Below are 17925 nucleotides of genomic sequence, written 5' to 3'. Positions count from 1 at the left end.
TTCACTTTATATACTGTAATGAGGAAATCATTAGAATTTAGGAGTTTGGGAGTAACATTTTCTATCTCTAGACCTGCTTTTCTAACTTTTATTCTGTCATCCTCTTTGGAAATTGAATTCATGGAAATGTTTCTTTCTCTGTGTGCCAGTTACCATCCTAGACACTGCAGATACAGCAAGGGACAACAGTCAAAATCTATGCCCTCTTAGAGCTTTGTTTTATGGAGAAGATGCACAATGCAATAAATAAGTAAATATGTGTTATTTTAGATAGCAGCCAATAATAAAAAGTAAATAGGCTGGGTGCAGTGGCTCATGCCTGTAATCCCAACACTTTGGGAGGCCATGGCAGGTGGATCACTTGCAGCCCGGAGTTTGAGACCAGCCAGGCCAACATGGCCAACATAGCAAAACCCCATCTATACTAAAAATACAAAAATCTGCCATGAGCCTGTAGTCTCAGCTACTCGGGTGGCTGAGGCAGGAGAATCACTTGAACCCAGAAAGTAGAGGTTGCAGGGAGCTGAGATCGTGCCACTGTACTCCAGCTTGGGTGACAGGGTGAGACCCTGTCTCAAAACAAACAAATAAATAATAAAATAGAAAGTAAATAAATGAGAGGAAGATAGACAATATTGGGAAGGGGACCATTTTAGATTGGATGGCCAGAAGGGGAGATACTTGAGCTGATGCTATTGGCGTTTTTGTTTTGTTTTGCTTTTTGTTTTTTTTACATTTTATTTTTAAATAATTTTACACCTACAGAAAAGTTGCAAAAATAGAGTTCATATAAATCTTTTTCCCTTCGTATCCCTTCCTTATGATCACTTGTAGCCCCTTTCTTTTGGCTTATCTCTCACTAGTTGTGTCCTCAGCCCATTTTTGTTTACTTATTCCAATCTCAGATTTTATTTTCTAATTCCTTTAGTGAACATTCTTGTCCCAAGACCCCTTCCATGGCCATAGCAGATACTGAAGGTTAATCTTGTAGTTCACTGTAATATTTACCTTAAAGCAGAATGAATTACTTTACAGCCTAAGTGCTTGAATGTTAATATTCGTTCATTTATTATACTGTGTTCAAAAATAAAATGTTATCTATATTTGAGACAGTGACATATTTTTAAAAATGTAACTTTTTTCGTTTTTCAGAATTATGGCTAAATACAGAAAATAATTGATCTATGGTAGGTCCCAGGCAGGTTGACTCCGAGGCCAAGGTCATGAGTTAATTTCTTAAGTGGGCTAGTTAATTTGGTCCTGGAACATAGCAAGAAGTTGTATTCCTGACCTCAGCTTACCATTTCACTTCATGGTTGCAAAAGGATACAGGATGGATGATTCAGTTTAAAAAAAAAAAAAAAAAACTATCACCAGTACTGGAAAAGATTACATTTACTAAAATTACATTTACCCACAGATGGTGAGTCATCCTAGTTGGTTTAAATGATAGCATATTATTACCACAGATGTTACTAGGAAAAAAAAAAGCCTATTTACCCTTACAATCAAGCCTTATCTCAATTATTTTAATCTTCTTTTTGGAATGAGTGTTTATAATAAAATGAATCACTTAAAACCTCTAGAGTTTAATTCACAGAATACTACAGTATCTAAAGTTGACTGAAAATTCAAGCTGTGTGTTGAATAATATTTATATTATACTATATAACAACACATTATAGTCTTTGGAGTCATTTACTAGTATATACTGATAAAATAATTGTCAGGTATGTAATAATAGTTTTGTACATGATATTGATGTAAAATTGGTTTCAAATTGGAAATGCTATCTTAATAAGCTCTCTGTGAAAATGTGGAATAATAGACACTAATTGATTTGTTGTTTCTTAAAATATATAAACACTTAGGAATTCAGAATTCTTTCCCACTACCTTCTGGGTTGTTGAGAGGATCACAGTGCCCCTACTTGTGAGAAATTCACCATCTAATGTTAGCTGAAGCTGATGAGCCAAAAGTTTCAGAAGTTTCCCTTGCATTGTAGAATTGAAGCCAAATTTGTAGAACTAGTATTCTTCCAATTTTGGGCAAGTAAACAGTAAGATCTGGAAGCCCATGAAGAGTAATTGACTTCCAACCAAATAAAATATTTTTCAATCAAATATTATTTGACGTAGCCTTCTAAAATATTTGTGTAATATCCTATGTGGGAATACATACTCTTTGGATAAATCTGTCTGTATAGTTAAACAACTTGGCTGTTCAGAGTAAATAGTATTAATATCATTCTAAACATTCTCCTCTTACTGGTATTCTGTGAAGTCTGGGAAAGGCAATACCAGGTAATTATTTTTTCCGGACCCTCCTGCTTAAACAGAGACCTAAAGAAAAGGCTTTGAAATCCTGAGTCGCTTATTTCTCCTTTAGGGTTTGGAAGGAAATAAATAAAGTTAGTATATCCTCTGGGAGCCAACTTAGAAGCCGCAGCTCAAAGCTCTCACTGTCTGTATCCACAACAGGGCATGTTGCTGGCTCGCATTTCGCTTACTGTGGAGCAATTTGAATGTCATGGTGATGGGTCAGAATTCATCCAGATCCATGCGTGTTCTCATACCACTACCACCTCAGATTTTATTATGTCGGGTTCCCAAGTCCCCTCTTTTCTTCAGTTTAGTGAATTATCTATGTCATTTGAGGATTAAGAATTTTACCGTATCTACTGTTTGAAAACTAGGTCGTGCTTTTCAAGGGGAATTAACCAGAAGTAACTTACCTTTTAGTGTAAATAAGAAAGCATGGAATAATACGTTATTGACCTTAACAAAACTTTTCATTAACTTAAGACACTTGATAAGTCATAGGAATTAAAAGTAAATACCAGTTTCACACTAAATGATTTTTAAAGCCTTCATTTTATATCCACTTTTTAAAATACTTTCATGGCTGTCTTTAGTTGCATAAAGAAAAATATAGAAAATTGGCTGGGTGTGGTGTCTCATGCATGTAATTCCAACACTTTGGGAGGCCAAGGCAGGTGGTTCACAAGGTCAGGAGTTCGAGACCAGCCTGACCAAGATAGTAAACCCCATCTCTACTAAAAATACAAAAATTAGCTAGGCATGGTAGTAGGGGCCTATAATCCCTGCTACTTGGGAGACTGAGGCAAGAGAATCACATGAACCCAGAAGGCAGAGGTTGCAGTGAGCCAAGGTCATGCCACTGCACTCCAGCCTGGGCGACAGAGCAAAACTCTGTCTCAAAAGAAAAGAAAAGAAAAGAAAAGAAAAATATAGAAAATTACACTAACTGAAATTTCAAGAGGTTTTTCACAGCTTCTTAATATTAACTTCCTTAAAACCTTTTCTCTTCTCCGATTCGGGGGTCTCTTCCCTATCTCATCCTAAGCATTTCTCTACCCCTAGAGCAGATTCCTGAGTACCTTGCTGGGTCCCCTTGGAGTCCCACAGAAACAAGCGTTGCATGTCCACAGTCACTCTCTCCTGCCTCCCCCCACATCCATGCTCCTCAGGTATCGCTACCTGTGGAAATATGAATAGCCAGCATCCTCCCTCTAACTCAAAAGGACTATTATATTCCAAGCTCTAGACATTCCATTTCTCAAGTCATCCCTTTTCCTCCACATCGCCACCCTCCCATGTGGCTTCTCCACTTTTCCCCCGCCGTCTATTGCTATAAACTCCTAATCAGGACCCCCACTTCCACGTCCTTCTTCCTCCCAGTTATCCTTAGCCCTGTTGCTGCCCATACACCCTGCTCTGATCCAGCATGCAAGGCACTTCATGGCCTAGCTCCTGACTTAAGTTTTGTTCTTTTTCCTCCTATGGATCCCATGCTCTAACCCTATCAGCCACTGGCCAATCACCAGATGGACAGAGTCCTTGCATGCCAGGCCTTTGTGCATGCAGCTTCTGGCTTCTCACATTTTGTGGCCTGTCAGGAGAGCCAGTCATGCTCCCCACTTTCTATGAAGCCCACTCCGATTCACCCGCACACACTCAGGTGGTTTTCTCCACATTGCTGTGGCACCACGTAGGTCCCTCCATTATAGCAAAAACCATTCCCAGCACACTCCTCTCATTCAGTACATATTTGTGGGGTAAATTAACTTCTCCGCTCTGCCTCTGGGTTCCTATTTCTCGCCTTCTTCTCAGCCAAACTCCTGATTCCTCCTTTGGTCCTTCAACTCTCCTTATTCACTGCATGGCATTAGTGCGGAACATTAAAGGAGGGACTCTTCGTAGTGAAGAGTGAGGCTCTTCTCCATGGCATGCTGTCCCAAAGCCCCCTGAGCCCAGGCTCTTGAGTGGAAGACGAAGGGTCTCTTACCACCAAGCTTTCCCTGCCAGTTGGTTTTCCAGTATTTGGCCCTGTTTCTACCACCCTTCCCTGCTGTCCCCAGATTTGCTTCTCAGGATATGTGCACTCATCTGTCCCTTTACATTAATTTTCATCATCATGATCATCACCAGTATCACCTGTAATATACAAACAAGCATCTCTTACAAATGTGGTTTGTTTCTTCCTTCCATAGCATTGACCATAGCATTGCTAGGACGCTGGGGAAGCAGAAGTGTGTAAGACACTACCCCTCCCCTCAGAAAAATGTATCAACTTTGAGGAGAGAAAGGCACACCCTCGCATTGCACAGCTGAATAGAGCAGGGCAGTTTATGCTTCCTGTCAAATGAATGGTGCAGAAGTTCTGGAAGAAGGAACAGAGACACCGCTGGAAAGAGCTCGTCAGGGAAGGTTTAAGAGAAACCTGGACTTGAATTTCTCTGTCTTAAAGGTTTCCATAAAGCCAAGATGAAAGAGAAATCCAGGCGGGGAAATCTGTGTGTGACTACAAGAGAAGGTCCAAGGCAAGTTCAGCTTAGTGTCCTACTGGAGCAATAGGACTCCCCTCATTCTCTCTGCTGTATCAATGTGGCTTATGTTACTTAATGATACAGTAATTAGTCCAGTGGCTTTCAAATTTTTAGACTACCACCCACAGCAAAAAATACATTTTACAACATGATACAGCTCACACATTTATATACAACTGAAATAAAAGTTTCATAAAACAGTACTTACCCTCATTGAACATGATGGGCTCCAATATTTCCTATTCTGTTTCTTTTTTAAAAATTGCTGGTCAAACTTATTAAATTGATTTAATGGTTCACTATTATTTAGTAACTCAGTTTTAAAAATAATGTATCAAGTCACTGTTTCTCAAATGTGATCCTCGTATCAGCAGTATCAACATCCCCTAGGAACTTGCAAGAAATGCAGGTTCTCGGGCCTTACCCAGACCTATGGAATTAGAATCTGTGGGGCGGGGGGCAGTAGGCGCTTTAACGTCAGCCCCAGTGTAAACTGATGCCTGCTCCAGTTTGAGAAGCACAGCACTAGATAATTCCTCCAAGCATACCTGCCCTCTTCACCCTTAGAGCCTTGCCTGGATCACTCTCCCTGCTCCAGATATCTGCTGACCTCATTTCTGCATCTTCTTCAAGTCTTCACTCGCGTGAGCAAATGACATCTCTCTCTCTATGGGACCTGCATGACCTCTCAGTTTATGTTTCTGCACTCCCAGTCCCCTAATCCTACTGTATGTTTTCTTTTTCCACAGCATTTGTCATCTAGCATAATATACAATTATTTGCTATTATCCTTTCAGATAATGTAAGCTCCAGGAGGCCAGGAGTCTTCATATTTTGTTTGCTGCGTTTTCTGAAATATACCTGGCACATACTGGGCACTTTAATATTTGCTGAATGGGAGGGAGGGAGGAAATCAGAAAGAGAAGGATACCAACGAAGAATGGGCCTGTTGACCATAAAATGCTGCTTCAAGAAAACATTCTTTGAAGAAAGGCTCTCCATAGACTCTTGAAAGGTTGGCTTTTATTCCAAAATATGATAAAGAAGCTCAGTGAGGACTGAAGGTCTTGGTCACTTTGTTGGAACAGTCACTTTTTAAAAGCCTATGTTCTTCCACGCGTGCATTCTTACAGCTACAAACTGTGAAGACCTCTGCTTTAGTAGATCTCATCAGTAAGCTAATTCCTATGTAAATTGGCCTTACTAAATGTTTAATAGTTTCTCAGGGGTTCTCTTCTTGACTATCACCTGCAGTGAGTTCAAGCAGAGTAAAATATTCTGATTTATGCTATGAGGATAAATTTTTCAAGTGATCTCATTTTTTCCTATTTCTGAACCTTTCTCAGATGGTGAAGAGCATGGAGGGCCTGTCAGGCTCTATGAGGGTCCAATAAAGAGCCACTGTTTGCTTTTTCTGGTTCATTCTCTCTACTTTGCCTGATGCATGTGGAGCATGCATGTACTCAGGGCCTGACAGAAACTGACAGGAGACGAAGCCTCTGGCATCTGACTGGGAAGGTTGAGGATACCGAATGCCTGGCACCGTCCACCAGCCCAGCAGCAAAGCCTCTTCTTCAGACTAAGTCTGCTGCTAGCTAATAACTAATTTACTTGTACAAATGACATCATTCGACCTTTTTCTCCTGTATTTCTTTTTATCACTTTAGACTTTTTTAAAAAAAATTATTTTCTCTCTTTCCTGAAATGTTACCTTTTTTCTGTGGGATGGGAACTAGGAAGCATTCAGCATAAAAGGGACAGCTCTGTGCTGGGCTTCTTTCTTCAAAAGGGAGACAACATTTCACCAGGCCCAAGATGATCTCTGCAGAATTTGACAGTCACAGTGGTTCTTCTGCCCATTCTGACTCTCCTTGAGTTTCTTGTCCAGTAAAGACAAAGATCAACTCTTATAAGTTACTTCTGCCTCCCACGGAATAGTAAACACATGCTCATAAATGGCTCCCAAAACTACTAGAATAATGTAGCACCTGATCCTTAGGACCATTTAATCCCCATGTAAGAAATGTTATGTTGTGAACTCCATGACCTCACATGCACGCGTGCACACACACACATTTGCAGGATGTCGCTACAGTTTTCCAAGTCACCAGTTTTACACGTTGAGAAGGAAGCAAATGGGCAATCTTAGCCAAGGCCAGTCCCTCAGTTGAATCCCTCAGAGTCATTTTGCAGGACAAGGACTGTAGGGAAGCACAATAGAACACCCATAATGTTGGTACTAGAATCTGTTCTATTTGGGGGTTATCTAAGAAGGATTCTGGTCACATTGATTCTCCCTCCACCAAAATGAGGACTTCAAGAGAATTCTCTTAATTAATGAACCGTCACCTGGAGCACCTTTTCAAATGCAGGTTCTGGATCCCACCTGAGATTCTAACCTACTAGGCTGGTGATGAACTGAGGAATCTGTCTGGTTAAACAGTTCTTTGAGCATTGCTGGTAACCTGCCAAAGTAGAAAATCTTTTACGTGTAACCCAAATATAAGATGAGAATTACTTTAAAATGAGACAGAGTAGTAAAATTCCATTAATGAAGTCTGTGGTCTTTTAAATATTGCATATGCTCTTCGGTCTGACATAAGTATCCCTCTTTGGCTGGGCGTGGTGGCTCACACCTGTAATCCAGGCACTTTGGAGGCCAACGCGGGCGGATCACCTGAGGCCAGGAGTTCAAGACCAGCCTGACCAACATGGTGAAACCCCGTCTTTATTAAAAAAAAAAATAAAATAAAATAATAAAAAATAAAAATAAAAAAAATAAGTATCCCTCTTTTGACTCAACTTCCATTTTCTTTGTTGTTTACTGTTCAGGTAACTTTAATTGAGCACTTGCTCTATACCAGGTGCTCTGGTAGGTATTTTTATATAGGTGATCTCATTTAGTCTCCCTAGCAATTCTCTGAGGTGTAAGGATAATTTCCCTTCTGCATGTGAGGAAACTCAGGCTAAGGAGTTCATTGGGGCCAGGTGCAGTGACTCATGCCTGTAATCCCAGCAATTTGAGAGGCTGAGGCAGGAGGATCACTTGAGCTCAGGAGTTTGAGACCAGCCTGGGAAACATAAGGAGACCTCATCTCTACTAAAACTACCCCCCTACTCGGCACACGCCAGAAAATTAGCCTGGTGTACTGGCACATACCTAAAGTCCCACCTATTCAAGGGGCTGAAGCAGGAGGATCACTTGGGCCCTGGAAGTCAAGGCTGCAGTGAGCCCTGATCCTGCCACTGTACGCCACCCTAGGTGACAGACAAGATTATTGTAGTCCCTCTTATCTTTGAGCTATAGATTTCAGCTGTTCATTCTTTCAAATCCTAAATTTTTGCTTCCTCTTAACTCATTTGCTTATTAGACCAATTTATGTAACTGAAAGCATACATAATACACCAAATTAAGTCCTTGAGTTTGACAATATCTGTACTCAGTGTTGTAGAGTAACCTTTGAAACTTCTGAAAGTTGTGTCCATTGCTGCTTTATGGAGTACTGAAAGGCTATTACGCCTTTCTTGTACCTAATATTGAAACTGCAGTAAACATGCAGTGGCTTAATGTTGTATTTACTTTCTGGGTAATCATTCTTGGTAAACAGGCTAATCCATGGTATTCATTAGAAATGTCTTACATTATTTTTATTTAATTAAATATATATTAGATTTCTAAGCAGTTTGTAAGCAGTTTTTTTCTTGCAATGGGTAAGTAAATTAAGCATAGTTTTTACTTTGTAATCCTAGAATAGAACAATTTAGTCTTTATTATTGCATCTTGAATATAGTCAGAAAAAACTAAAACACTTAAATGAAAAGTGACAAATAATCTGATTTTTTTGGTAGCAAAATAAATCTTGCAGGCCAGGTATGGTGACTCATGCCTGTAATCTCAGCACTTTGGGAGGCTGAGGCTGGCAGATCAAAAGGTCAAGAGATTGAGACCATCCTGGCCAACATGGTGAAACCCCATCTCTACTAAAAATACAAAAATTAGCTGGGCATGGTGGCATGCACCTGTAGTACCACCTACTCGGGAGGCTGAAGCAGGAGAATCGCTTGAACCTGGAAGGTGCAGGTTGCAGTGAGCTGAGATCAGGCCTCTGCACTCCAGCCTGGGTGACAGACCTGAGTGACAGAGTGAGACTCTGTCAAAAAAAAAAAAAAAAAAAGGAACCAGTTGTCCTTATTTGTCTCTCTCAATTTTGACTCTTCTGTTAGATATGTCCAAATGTTGGACCAATATTTCAGGGAGCTTCCTTATCTCTGACTAATATAATGTCAATTACTGGATTGTGAAAATCATTCCCAGCATGTTCTACTTGCCCCACTTGAATATCTACTCTTTTAAAAACCCAACATTAAAAATGGTGAGTTGTATACTGTGTCTAGAAATGATCTTTGCTCATCAAAGCATGCTTTTTCAAATAGAAATTACCCTATTACATTTAAAATATGAAATAGTTTACTTAAAGTCAGCTTTTCTTTGGTGTTAGATAAGTTAAACTTGAGATGGGTTTGTTGTTAAATTATATTGTTACTCACTAGTCTCACAGTGAAATTGGAAGGAACACATTTTATACCCAATTTAAGAAGTTTATTGAGTCATAAGAATAATTCCCTATTTCTGGCCATATGTCATATCTAGAACATAGTCAAGATCTCACCTACTAATAAAACTAACACCTTCTTTTTTTTTCTTTTTTTTTTTTTCTTGAGAGAGAGTCTCACTCCGTTGCCCAGGCTGGAGTGCAGTGGCACAATCTCGACTCACTGCAACCTCCGCCTCCCGGGTTCAAGAGATTCCCCTGCCTCGGCCTCCCAAATAGCTGGCACTACAGGCATGTGCCACCATGCCCAGCTAATTTTTTGTATTTTTAGTAGAGCCAGGATTTCACCGTGTTAGCCAGGATGGTGTCGATCTCCTGACTTCATGATCCACCAGCCTCAGCCTCCCAAAGTGTTGGGATTATAGGCGTGAGCCGCCACACCCAACCTCCACTTTTTTTTTTTTTTTTTTTTGACAGTGTAAATTGAAAGATCATATATACAAATAAACTATAGATATATTTTAAATAATAGTTACAAAGTAAATAATTGTATAATGGCTATTTAGATCAAGAAATGGTCATTGCCAACAGCCCAGAAGTCCCAATACACCCTCTAGAAGTAAATACTGTCCTGATTTTGGGGATAACTGTCATCACTGTCTTCATAATTTTACCATCTGTGTGTATATTTCCAAACGATGTGGTTTCCAATTCTGACCTTTTCATAAATGGAACCATGCACTATATTTTCCTTTGCAACTTTCTTCTTTCACTCAGCATTTTGTTGATGAGAGACATTTATGTTGTTAGACAACGTTTGTTCCTGTCCACTGAGGTATTAGTATTACATTATGTAAATAGTTCAGTTTACCCATTCTGCTATTGATAGACATCTAGATCATTTAAAATTTTGAGCTACAAAAAAATTCTGCAAAATAAATGAAGTAAAACCTGAAATAACTGAAAAGACATAGAGATAATTCAAAATAATAGTTGGAGATTTTGATATTCCAATAATAGAACATAGAAAGACAGCAAGAATATAGACTTGAACACCACCATCAACCAATGTGATCTAACTGACATCTACAGAGCATTCCACCCAACGGCAGCAGAATACATATTCTTTTCAAGTACACACCTAACACTCTCCAGGATAGACCACGTGCTGGGTCACAGAACAAGTCTCAAATTTGAAAGGAATGAAATCATACAGATATGTTAATTGATCAAAACATAATTAAATTAGAAATCAACAAAAGAAAGGTATTTTCGAAATCTAATATTTGGAAATTAAGCAACATACTTTTAATGAGTCATAAGGAAAATTTAAAGAAAGTTTGAACGAAATGAAAATGAAAATACAGCATATCAAAATATGTGGGATGCAGTTCAAGTGGTGCTTAGAGGAAAAGTTATAACTTTAAATCCTACATTAGAATAAAAGAAACATCAGATAATCTAAGCTTCTACCTTAAGAAACTAAAAAAAAAAAAAAGTAAATTAAACCTTACATAAGCAAAAGGGCAGAAATCATAAAGATTAGAGCACAAATCAATGAAATAGGAAACAGGAAAACAATAGATAATATCAGTAAAACCAAAAGCTGATTCTTCGAAAAGATCAATAAAATAGATAAGACTTTACCTAGAATGAGCAAGAAAAAAAGAGGAGACACAGATTACCAAAGTAAAGAATGAAAAAAGGGCATCATTACTAATCCTGCAGAAATTAAATATAAAGGACTACAATATTAGAAACAAATTTAAACAAACGTTATCGATGAACAATTCTTAGAAAGATACAAACTATCAAAACTGATTTAAAAAGAAATGTAAAAACTGAATAGACCTCTTACTTTTTTTAATGCATTCGTAATTAAAATCTTCATATAAAGAAGAACACAGGCTCGTGTGTCTTTCCTGGTAAATAGTTTTGCAAAGAAATAATGTGAATCCTACACAGACTCTTTCAGAAACTAGAGTAGGAGAAAGGAATGCTACCCAGCAAATTCATGGAGGCCTGTATGACCTTGATAACAAAACCAGACAAAGACATCACAGGAAAAGAACAGACTGGTATCTCTCATGAATAGAGACACAAAAAAATTCTTCACAAAATATTAACAAAGTGACACCAGCAGTGTATAGAAAGGATTATACACCATAACCAAGTCAGATTTATCCCAGGAATAGAAAATTAGTTTAATATCCAAAACTAAAACAGCATAATAATGTCATATTAGAATAAAGGACAAACCACATGATCATTTTAATAGACCAAGAATCAACAAACCACAACCCACAGGCCAAATCCTGCCTGCCACCTATTTTTGTAAATACAGCTTTCTTGGAACACAGCTACACCCACTTATTTATGTATTCTCTGTGTCTGCTTTCACATGACAGTAGCAGAGTTAGGTAGTTGTGACAAAGATCATATGGCTCACAAAGCCTAAAGTGTTTATTACTGGGCCCTTTATAGAAAATGTTTGCTGACCCCCACAATACACACAGACAAAACCTAACATCTGTTCATGATAAAAAATTCTCACAAAACTAGGAATATAAGGTAACTTCTTCACCTGACAGTGGGCACCTGGAAAAAACCTACAGCTGATGTCACACATAATGATGAAAGACAAAATTATTTTTCCACTAATCAGGAACAAAACAAGAATGTCCGCTCCCAGCACATCTACTCAGCATTGTGCTTGAGGCCCTAGAAGGGCATACAACAAGATAAACAAATCAAATGCATACAGATTAAAAAACGAATAAGTAGGCCGGGCGCAGTGGCTCACGCCTATAATCCCAGCACTTTGGGAGGCCAAGGCAGGCAGATGACGAGGTCAGGAGTTCGAGACCAGCCTGACCAACATGGTGAAATTTTAGTCTCTACTAAAACTATAAAAATTAGCAAGTCGTGGTGGCATGCATCTGTAATCCCAGCTACTCAGGAAGGTGAGACAGGAAAATAGCTTGAATCCAGAGGCGGTGGTTGCAGTGAGCAACAATTGCACCACTGCACTCCAGCCTGGGCGACGGAGCAAGACTCCATCTCAAAAAATAAATAAAACTGTCTGTATTTGGCCAAGTGCAGTGGCTCACACCTGTAATCCTAACACTTTGGGAGGCCGAGGACAGCTTAAGGCCAAGAGTTTGAGAACCCCTGGGCAACATAGCGAAACCACATCTTTATATTAAAAACAACAAGAAAAACAATATTTGCAGGTGAAATTATCCTGTTTGTTAAAATCTTAAGGAATCCATAGCACAACTAATAGAACCAATAAATGAACTTTAGAAGTTGCTGGATAAAAGATCAGTGTACAAAAATCAATTGTGTTTCTTTATACTAAAAACAATGCTGTATGGACAGTGGTATTCTGTCAGTATTGAAATTGAACATATGCATCTGTTCGATTTCAGATCCAAACTGCTACCCAAAATAGTTGTGTCAATTTATATTTCCATCAAGAGTATTTGAAGGTTCTTGTTTTTCTACATACCCAAAAAAGGATGTCATCCCTTTTATTTTTCAATCCAGTGGCTGTGTGTAAGTATCTGTAGTCCTATATATTCTTTATACTTTTCTGCTTCCTAGAAGATTTTACTTCTTGCTTCTGTAAGTGCTATCTAAAACAGGAAGCTATTCTGGCTCCTCCACTGCCTCTAGACAAACACTGGGGATTACTCCTTTGTCTTCACCATCCCCTAAATATAGGTCTACCTTATCATTATGTCTTTCACACTCTTGGCCATGACAGTCTCATCAGCCCTCCACTCTTGTCCGCATTGAGCCATGTACTATTGCCAAAGCATTACTTGCATTTTTCTACCTCTGTGCCTTTGGATATGCCACTTCCTGTCTTTCTTTGAAGTTATATCCATGTTTCAAAAAGTATTGCCAACACCCTCTCTCCAAGTTCTTCTTTACCATTTTGTAATGTTTTTATCTCTTGCTACCTTGTGTATTAATACATGTGTATATATTTTAATCTTATTTCATTTTTAAGTTCATTGCTGTGTTTTCTATGTTTACGTCCCTCCATAGCATCTTGACATAATACACTACCTTGCACAGAATAGCTACTCATTAAATATTGCTGAATAAAGTAATGCACCGTGGTTGAAAATAGGACTGGGAATTAAGTTTTTGCTTCTAGGTATCATGACCCTACCAGATAATACACCCTACAAAAAACAACTATAAAGTCTGAACATATACTACAAAACACAACTACCTGAAGATACTGGAAAGTGAATAGAAGCAAACCATTTCAGGCTGTTGATGCTCATTTAGAGGAGAGGAGACAGGAAGCTATATACGTACATTTCTATTTCCATGGCTTTTAGCCTGGGACCAAGTACAGTCCATGTAGTTTACGATATGGGAGGAAGCACCTCACATGGAAGACCCTTGATATTTCTGGCCTGGGAAACCATAGAAGAGAAACTGGGAAAGCATGGATGCCAAAGAGAATAGAAGAATCCCAGAAGGGAAAGAGCTGGAAGGGAATCCCCAAACTGCCCGTCTACGTCTATGACTTGTCCCTGAATCGTAGCAGCTCAGCCAGCAACCAAAACTCTGAACTAAGACCAGCTCTGAAGATACAGAAGAGTGAGCAGATGCAGAGACTCTCATGAAGAGGGTGCACTCTTCACTTGGAGGATGGAAAATAACAAACCTTTCTTCCTGACACTTTTGGCCTTGGGCTGACTGCAGTCACAGCATCACACTGCACACAGAGCAGAAGTGGGGCACATGTGGAGAAGTAGCAGAGCCTTTCTGGCCTGAAAACCAGAAAAGAAAAGTTAAGAATCCATAAACTCTGAAAATAGTGGAGGAATCCCAGAAAAGAGTCAGAGAAAGGGATCCTTAAACTCTGCCTGTCCACATCTTTGACTAAACCTTGAACCACTCATCTGCAGAACAAACTTTAAGCAGCCTGGCTAAAGGCAAAAAATCGAAACAGACAAGCTGCTGCTCAAAATGCAGAGTTTTCAGTACTAGCCCAGACAAGAATCTCTACAATGTAACATTAATATTATTCAGTATACAACCAAAAATGTCCCAACAGCCACAGAATCAAAAATATGGAACACATTTTCTACATACAACTGGAGTTCTACCCCAAGATGAACCAGATGTTAGAACTAACAAAGATTTTAAAGTAACTACTATGGCTTTCCTCAGTTTTTTCTTTGCATGAAACATGTTTTTAATGCATGAAAATTTCAGCAGAGAAAGGAGATGTCTCAGCTGAGAAATAGAAACAATTTAAAAGGGCCAAATGGAAGACAGACAGACATTTGCAGATAGGAGATGCTAACACCAAGCAGAATAAACGCAAAGAATCTCATGTCAAGGCGTTTTAGCATCAAAACTGTTGAAAGCCAATAATAAAAAACAAGAGAAAATCAACAAAGTATAACATAGTACCAAGTTCCCTTATGTGGGAACACCGACTCAATTAACCTCTCACTTCTCATTAGAAGTCATAAAGTCTCAAAGAGAATGGAACGATGCTAAATGAAGTTCTTCAGGCTGAGCAAAAATGATGCCAGATGGAAACTCAGGCTTTCAGAGAGGAAAGAAAAATATTTACAAGAAGTAATAAATATCTAAGTAAGTGCATAACATTCATATTTATATTTTTCATTCTATTTCCCTTCTTCCCTCCCTCCCTCCGTTTCCTCCCTTCTTTCTCCTTAATTTTTAAATAAACTAAAATTCCTAAATGACATGGTGGCAAGCACCTGACATGGGAAACTCAGTATTTCCGGCCTAGAAAAGCACAGGAGAGAAGCTGGGAAAGCATAAATACTGAAGAGAGTAGAATCCAGAAGGAAAAAAGCTGGAAGGGAATAACCAAAATTATCGCATTGCCTTTTAGGATTCATAATCTATGTGGATGTATATATAACAACCATAGTGTGCAGGAAAGGAGAGGAGGGAAATGGCCCTGTACAGTTGTGAGAGTTGTATATTTTACATGAAGTAGTATATTTTAATTTTTGTGGGTACATAGGTATATATATTTATGGGGTACCTGAGATTTTTTTGATACAGGCATGCAATATGAAATAAGTACATCATGGAGAATGGGGGTATCTGTCCCCTCGAGGACATTTATCCTTTGAGTTACAAACAATCCATTTATTCTCTTTAAGTTATTGTAAAATGTGCAATTAAGTTGTTATTGACTATGGTCACCCTAAATAGTATTACCTGTAATTTGACTGTAGAAAGTTAAGAATGTATATTGTAATCTCTAGGGCAACCACTATAAAAGTAATAAAAAATAAATCAATCAATAGCTCAAAAATCAACAAGAAAATTAGAATTCTTAAAAACATTCAAATAATTTTTCCCCAAAGCAGGAAAGAAGGAACAAAGTGAGAGGATTCAAGTAGAAAACAAAACATAACATGGCAGACTGAAACCTAACCACATCAATAATTACATGAAATGCTCGTGGACCAAACACTCATTAAAAAGCAAGAATTAGGCCGGGCGCGGTGGCTCAAGCCTGTAATCCCAGCACTTTGGGAGGCCGAGGCGGGTGGATCACGAGGTCAAGAGATCGAGACCATCCTGGTCAACATGGTGAAACCCCGTCTCTACTAAAAATACAAAAAATTAGCTGGGCATGGTGGTGCGTGCCTGTAATCCCAGCTACTCAGGAGGCTGAGGCAGGAGAATTGCCTGAACCCAGGAGGCGGAGGTTGCGGTGAGCCGAGATCGTGCCATTGCACTCCAGCCTGGGTAACATGAGTGAAACTCTGTCTCAAAAAAAAAAAAAAAAGCAAGAATTGTCAGAATGGATAAAATAAGACCCAACTGTGTGCTGTCTGCAAACGACATGCTTTAAATATAAAAATATAGGTTGAAAGCAAATAAGAAACAGAAGTACCGTGCAAACAGTAAGCATAAAGTGGCTTTACTAATATCACATAATACAGATTTCAAAACAAAACCAAAGGTGGATAGGGATACTTCTTAATGCTCATAGGGACAATTCAACAGGAAGACATAGCAATCACAAATGCGTGTGTGCCAATAACAAAGCTAAAATATCATGAAACAAAAAGGTGACAGACAACTCCACCATGTTGGAGACTTAAACAACCCTTCCTCGGCAACTGGTAGAACATCTAGACCATAAAAACTTACTGAAGACATAGAAGATCTGAAAAATACTTCCAGCCACCTCGCCTTGATTGATATTCCCAGAACATTTCACCAGACAATGGCAGAAATTCACTTTCTTTTCGAATGTATGTAACACACTAAGATACATCCTATTTTGAGCCATAGAACAGATCTCAATAAGTTTAAAAAATTAGAATTATCAAAGCTAAATTGATGAAATCAATAAAATGCCAGAAAAAGCAAAACTGAGAGAGAAAGCAGATCTGTGACTCCCTTGGGCCCAGGGAGACAGCATAGAGAATCATGTGCAAAGAGGTAGGAAGGGGCTTTCTACTCTGCATCTTAATTGTGTGGTCACACAATTGTATAAAAATGATGACATTTATGAAATTGCACACTTAAAATTAGTAAATTTATCATGTGATCATTTCAAGAGGCAAAAAAATAGGTAAACAGTCAGTTTGATCATTTTCATCTAACAAATGCCAGAGTTCGATTTTAAGCTGTAATTGGAGACCAGAAAAACATTTAAAAGGGAAAAAAGTACTTCTGTGAAGCTCCCGTGTTGTGCAGGGTACCATATGTTTCACCACTTGAGACGAGCTAATTTATGGTAGAGTGTTTAAAGAGTCCAGCTTTTTTGGAAAAAGGAACTATATGCAAGTTAAGCTTCTGAGGAAGACTTAGGAGCATTCTTCCTCCACATTCCTTCTTGCACAGCCCAGAACTAGTCTTGTAACAGAAGAAAAGCTAAGAAAGAACCACCCTGAAAAAAACCAAGCTTCTTTTTGTGCAACGAGAAGAAGATTTTTCATCTAAGCATATAATCTGTTAAAAAGTGATCAGGGCTGACAGCAGCAGTCTGTTCTGTGGCATCCACAGCCTCTCTCTGGTGTTCCCAGGGAGAATTCTGGTAATAACTGCTACCATATTTTTGTAGTACCTTCATGGGTTGTTTTAAAACAGAATGTACAATTCACTTCTTCCCGGGTGTTGTCAGGATGTGAACATGCGACACTTTATACTATTATTACATTTTACATGATCACTCTTTATATAAAAAGTAAAATGGCTCTAGAAAAATTATTTTATATGGCCCCTACTCTCAAAACCTAAACCAAACAGTGCTTCCTATTACATTGGTGTTGTGAATTACTTGAACTATTACGTTAGCATGTTTCATCAAAACATATTTCAGTAGTTTACTTTTGGCATAATATTGGCAGCATGGAGAGTAAATCAAAAGCAGGAAATAATCTACAGTGTCATCTCAAAGTAGAAAGGCATGGCACTTTATGTGTCTTTCAGACTCAAAGCTTAAAACATAATATTTTTCCTATGATTGCAACTTTTTATATTTATATA

General features: G+C 38.6%; 1 protein-coding gene across 7 annotated transcripts in view; it reads left to right on the top strand.

Moving 5' to 3' along the window:
• Positions 1-17925, top strand: part of DYM (dymeclin) — a 439642-nt gene that overhangs the window by 382355 nt on the left and 39362 nt on the right. Inside the window, exon 18 of one of the 7 annotated variants that reach the window (XM_032259514.1) lies at positions 7682-7864. The exons of the other annotated variants lie outside the window; for them this stretch is intronic. Coding sequence (XP_032115405.1) covers positions 7682-7753 — 72 coding nt within the window. The 3' untranslated portion in view covers positions 7754-7864. Of the gene's footprint in view, positions 1-7681; positions 7865-17925 lie in introns of those variants that run through there. 7 annotated transcript variants of the gene reach the window in all.

Source organism: Sapajus apella, unplaced genomic scaffold (genome assembly GCF_009761245.1).
Source record: "Sapajus apella isolate SASKATOON/1434 unplaced genomic scaffold, GSC_monkey_1.0 scaffold109, whole genome shotgun sequence".
Taxonomy (NCBI): Eukaryota; Metazoa; Chordata; class Mammalia; order Primates; family Cebidae; genus Sapajus; species Sapajus apella.
Note: the sequence above shows the minus strand (reverse complement) of the source record. Positions and strands in the feature narration are given on the sequence as shown.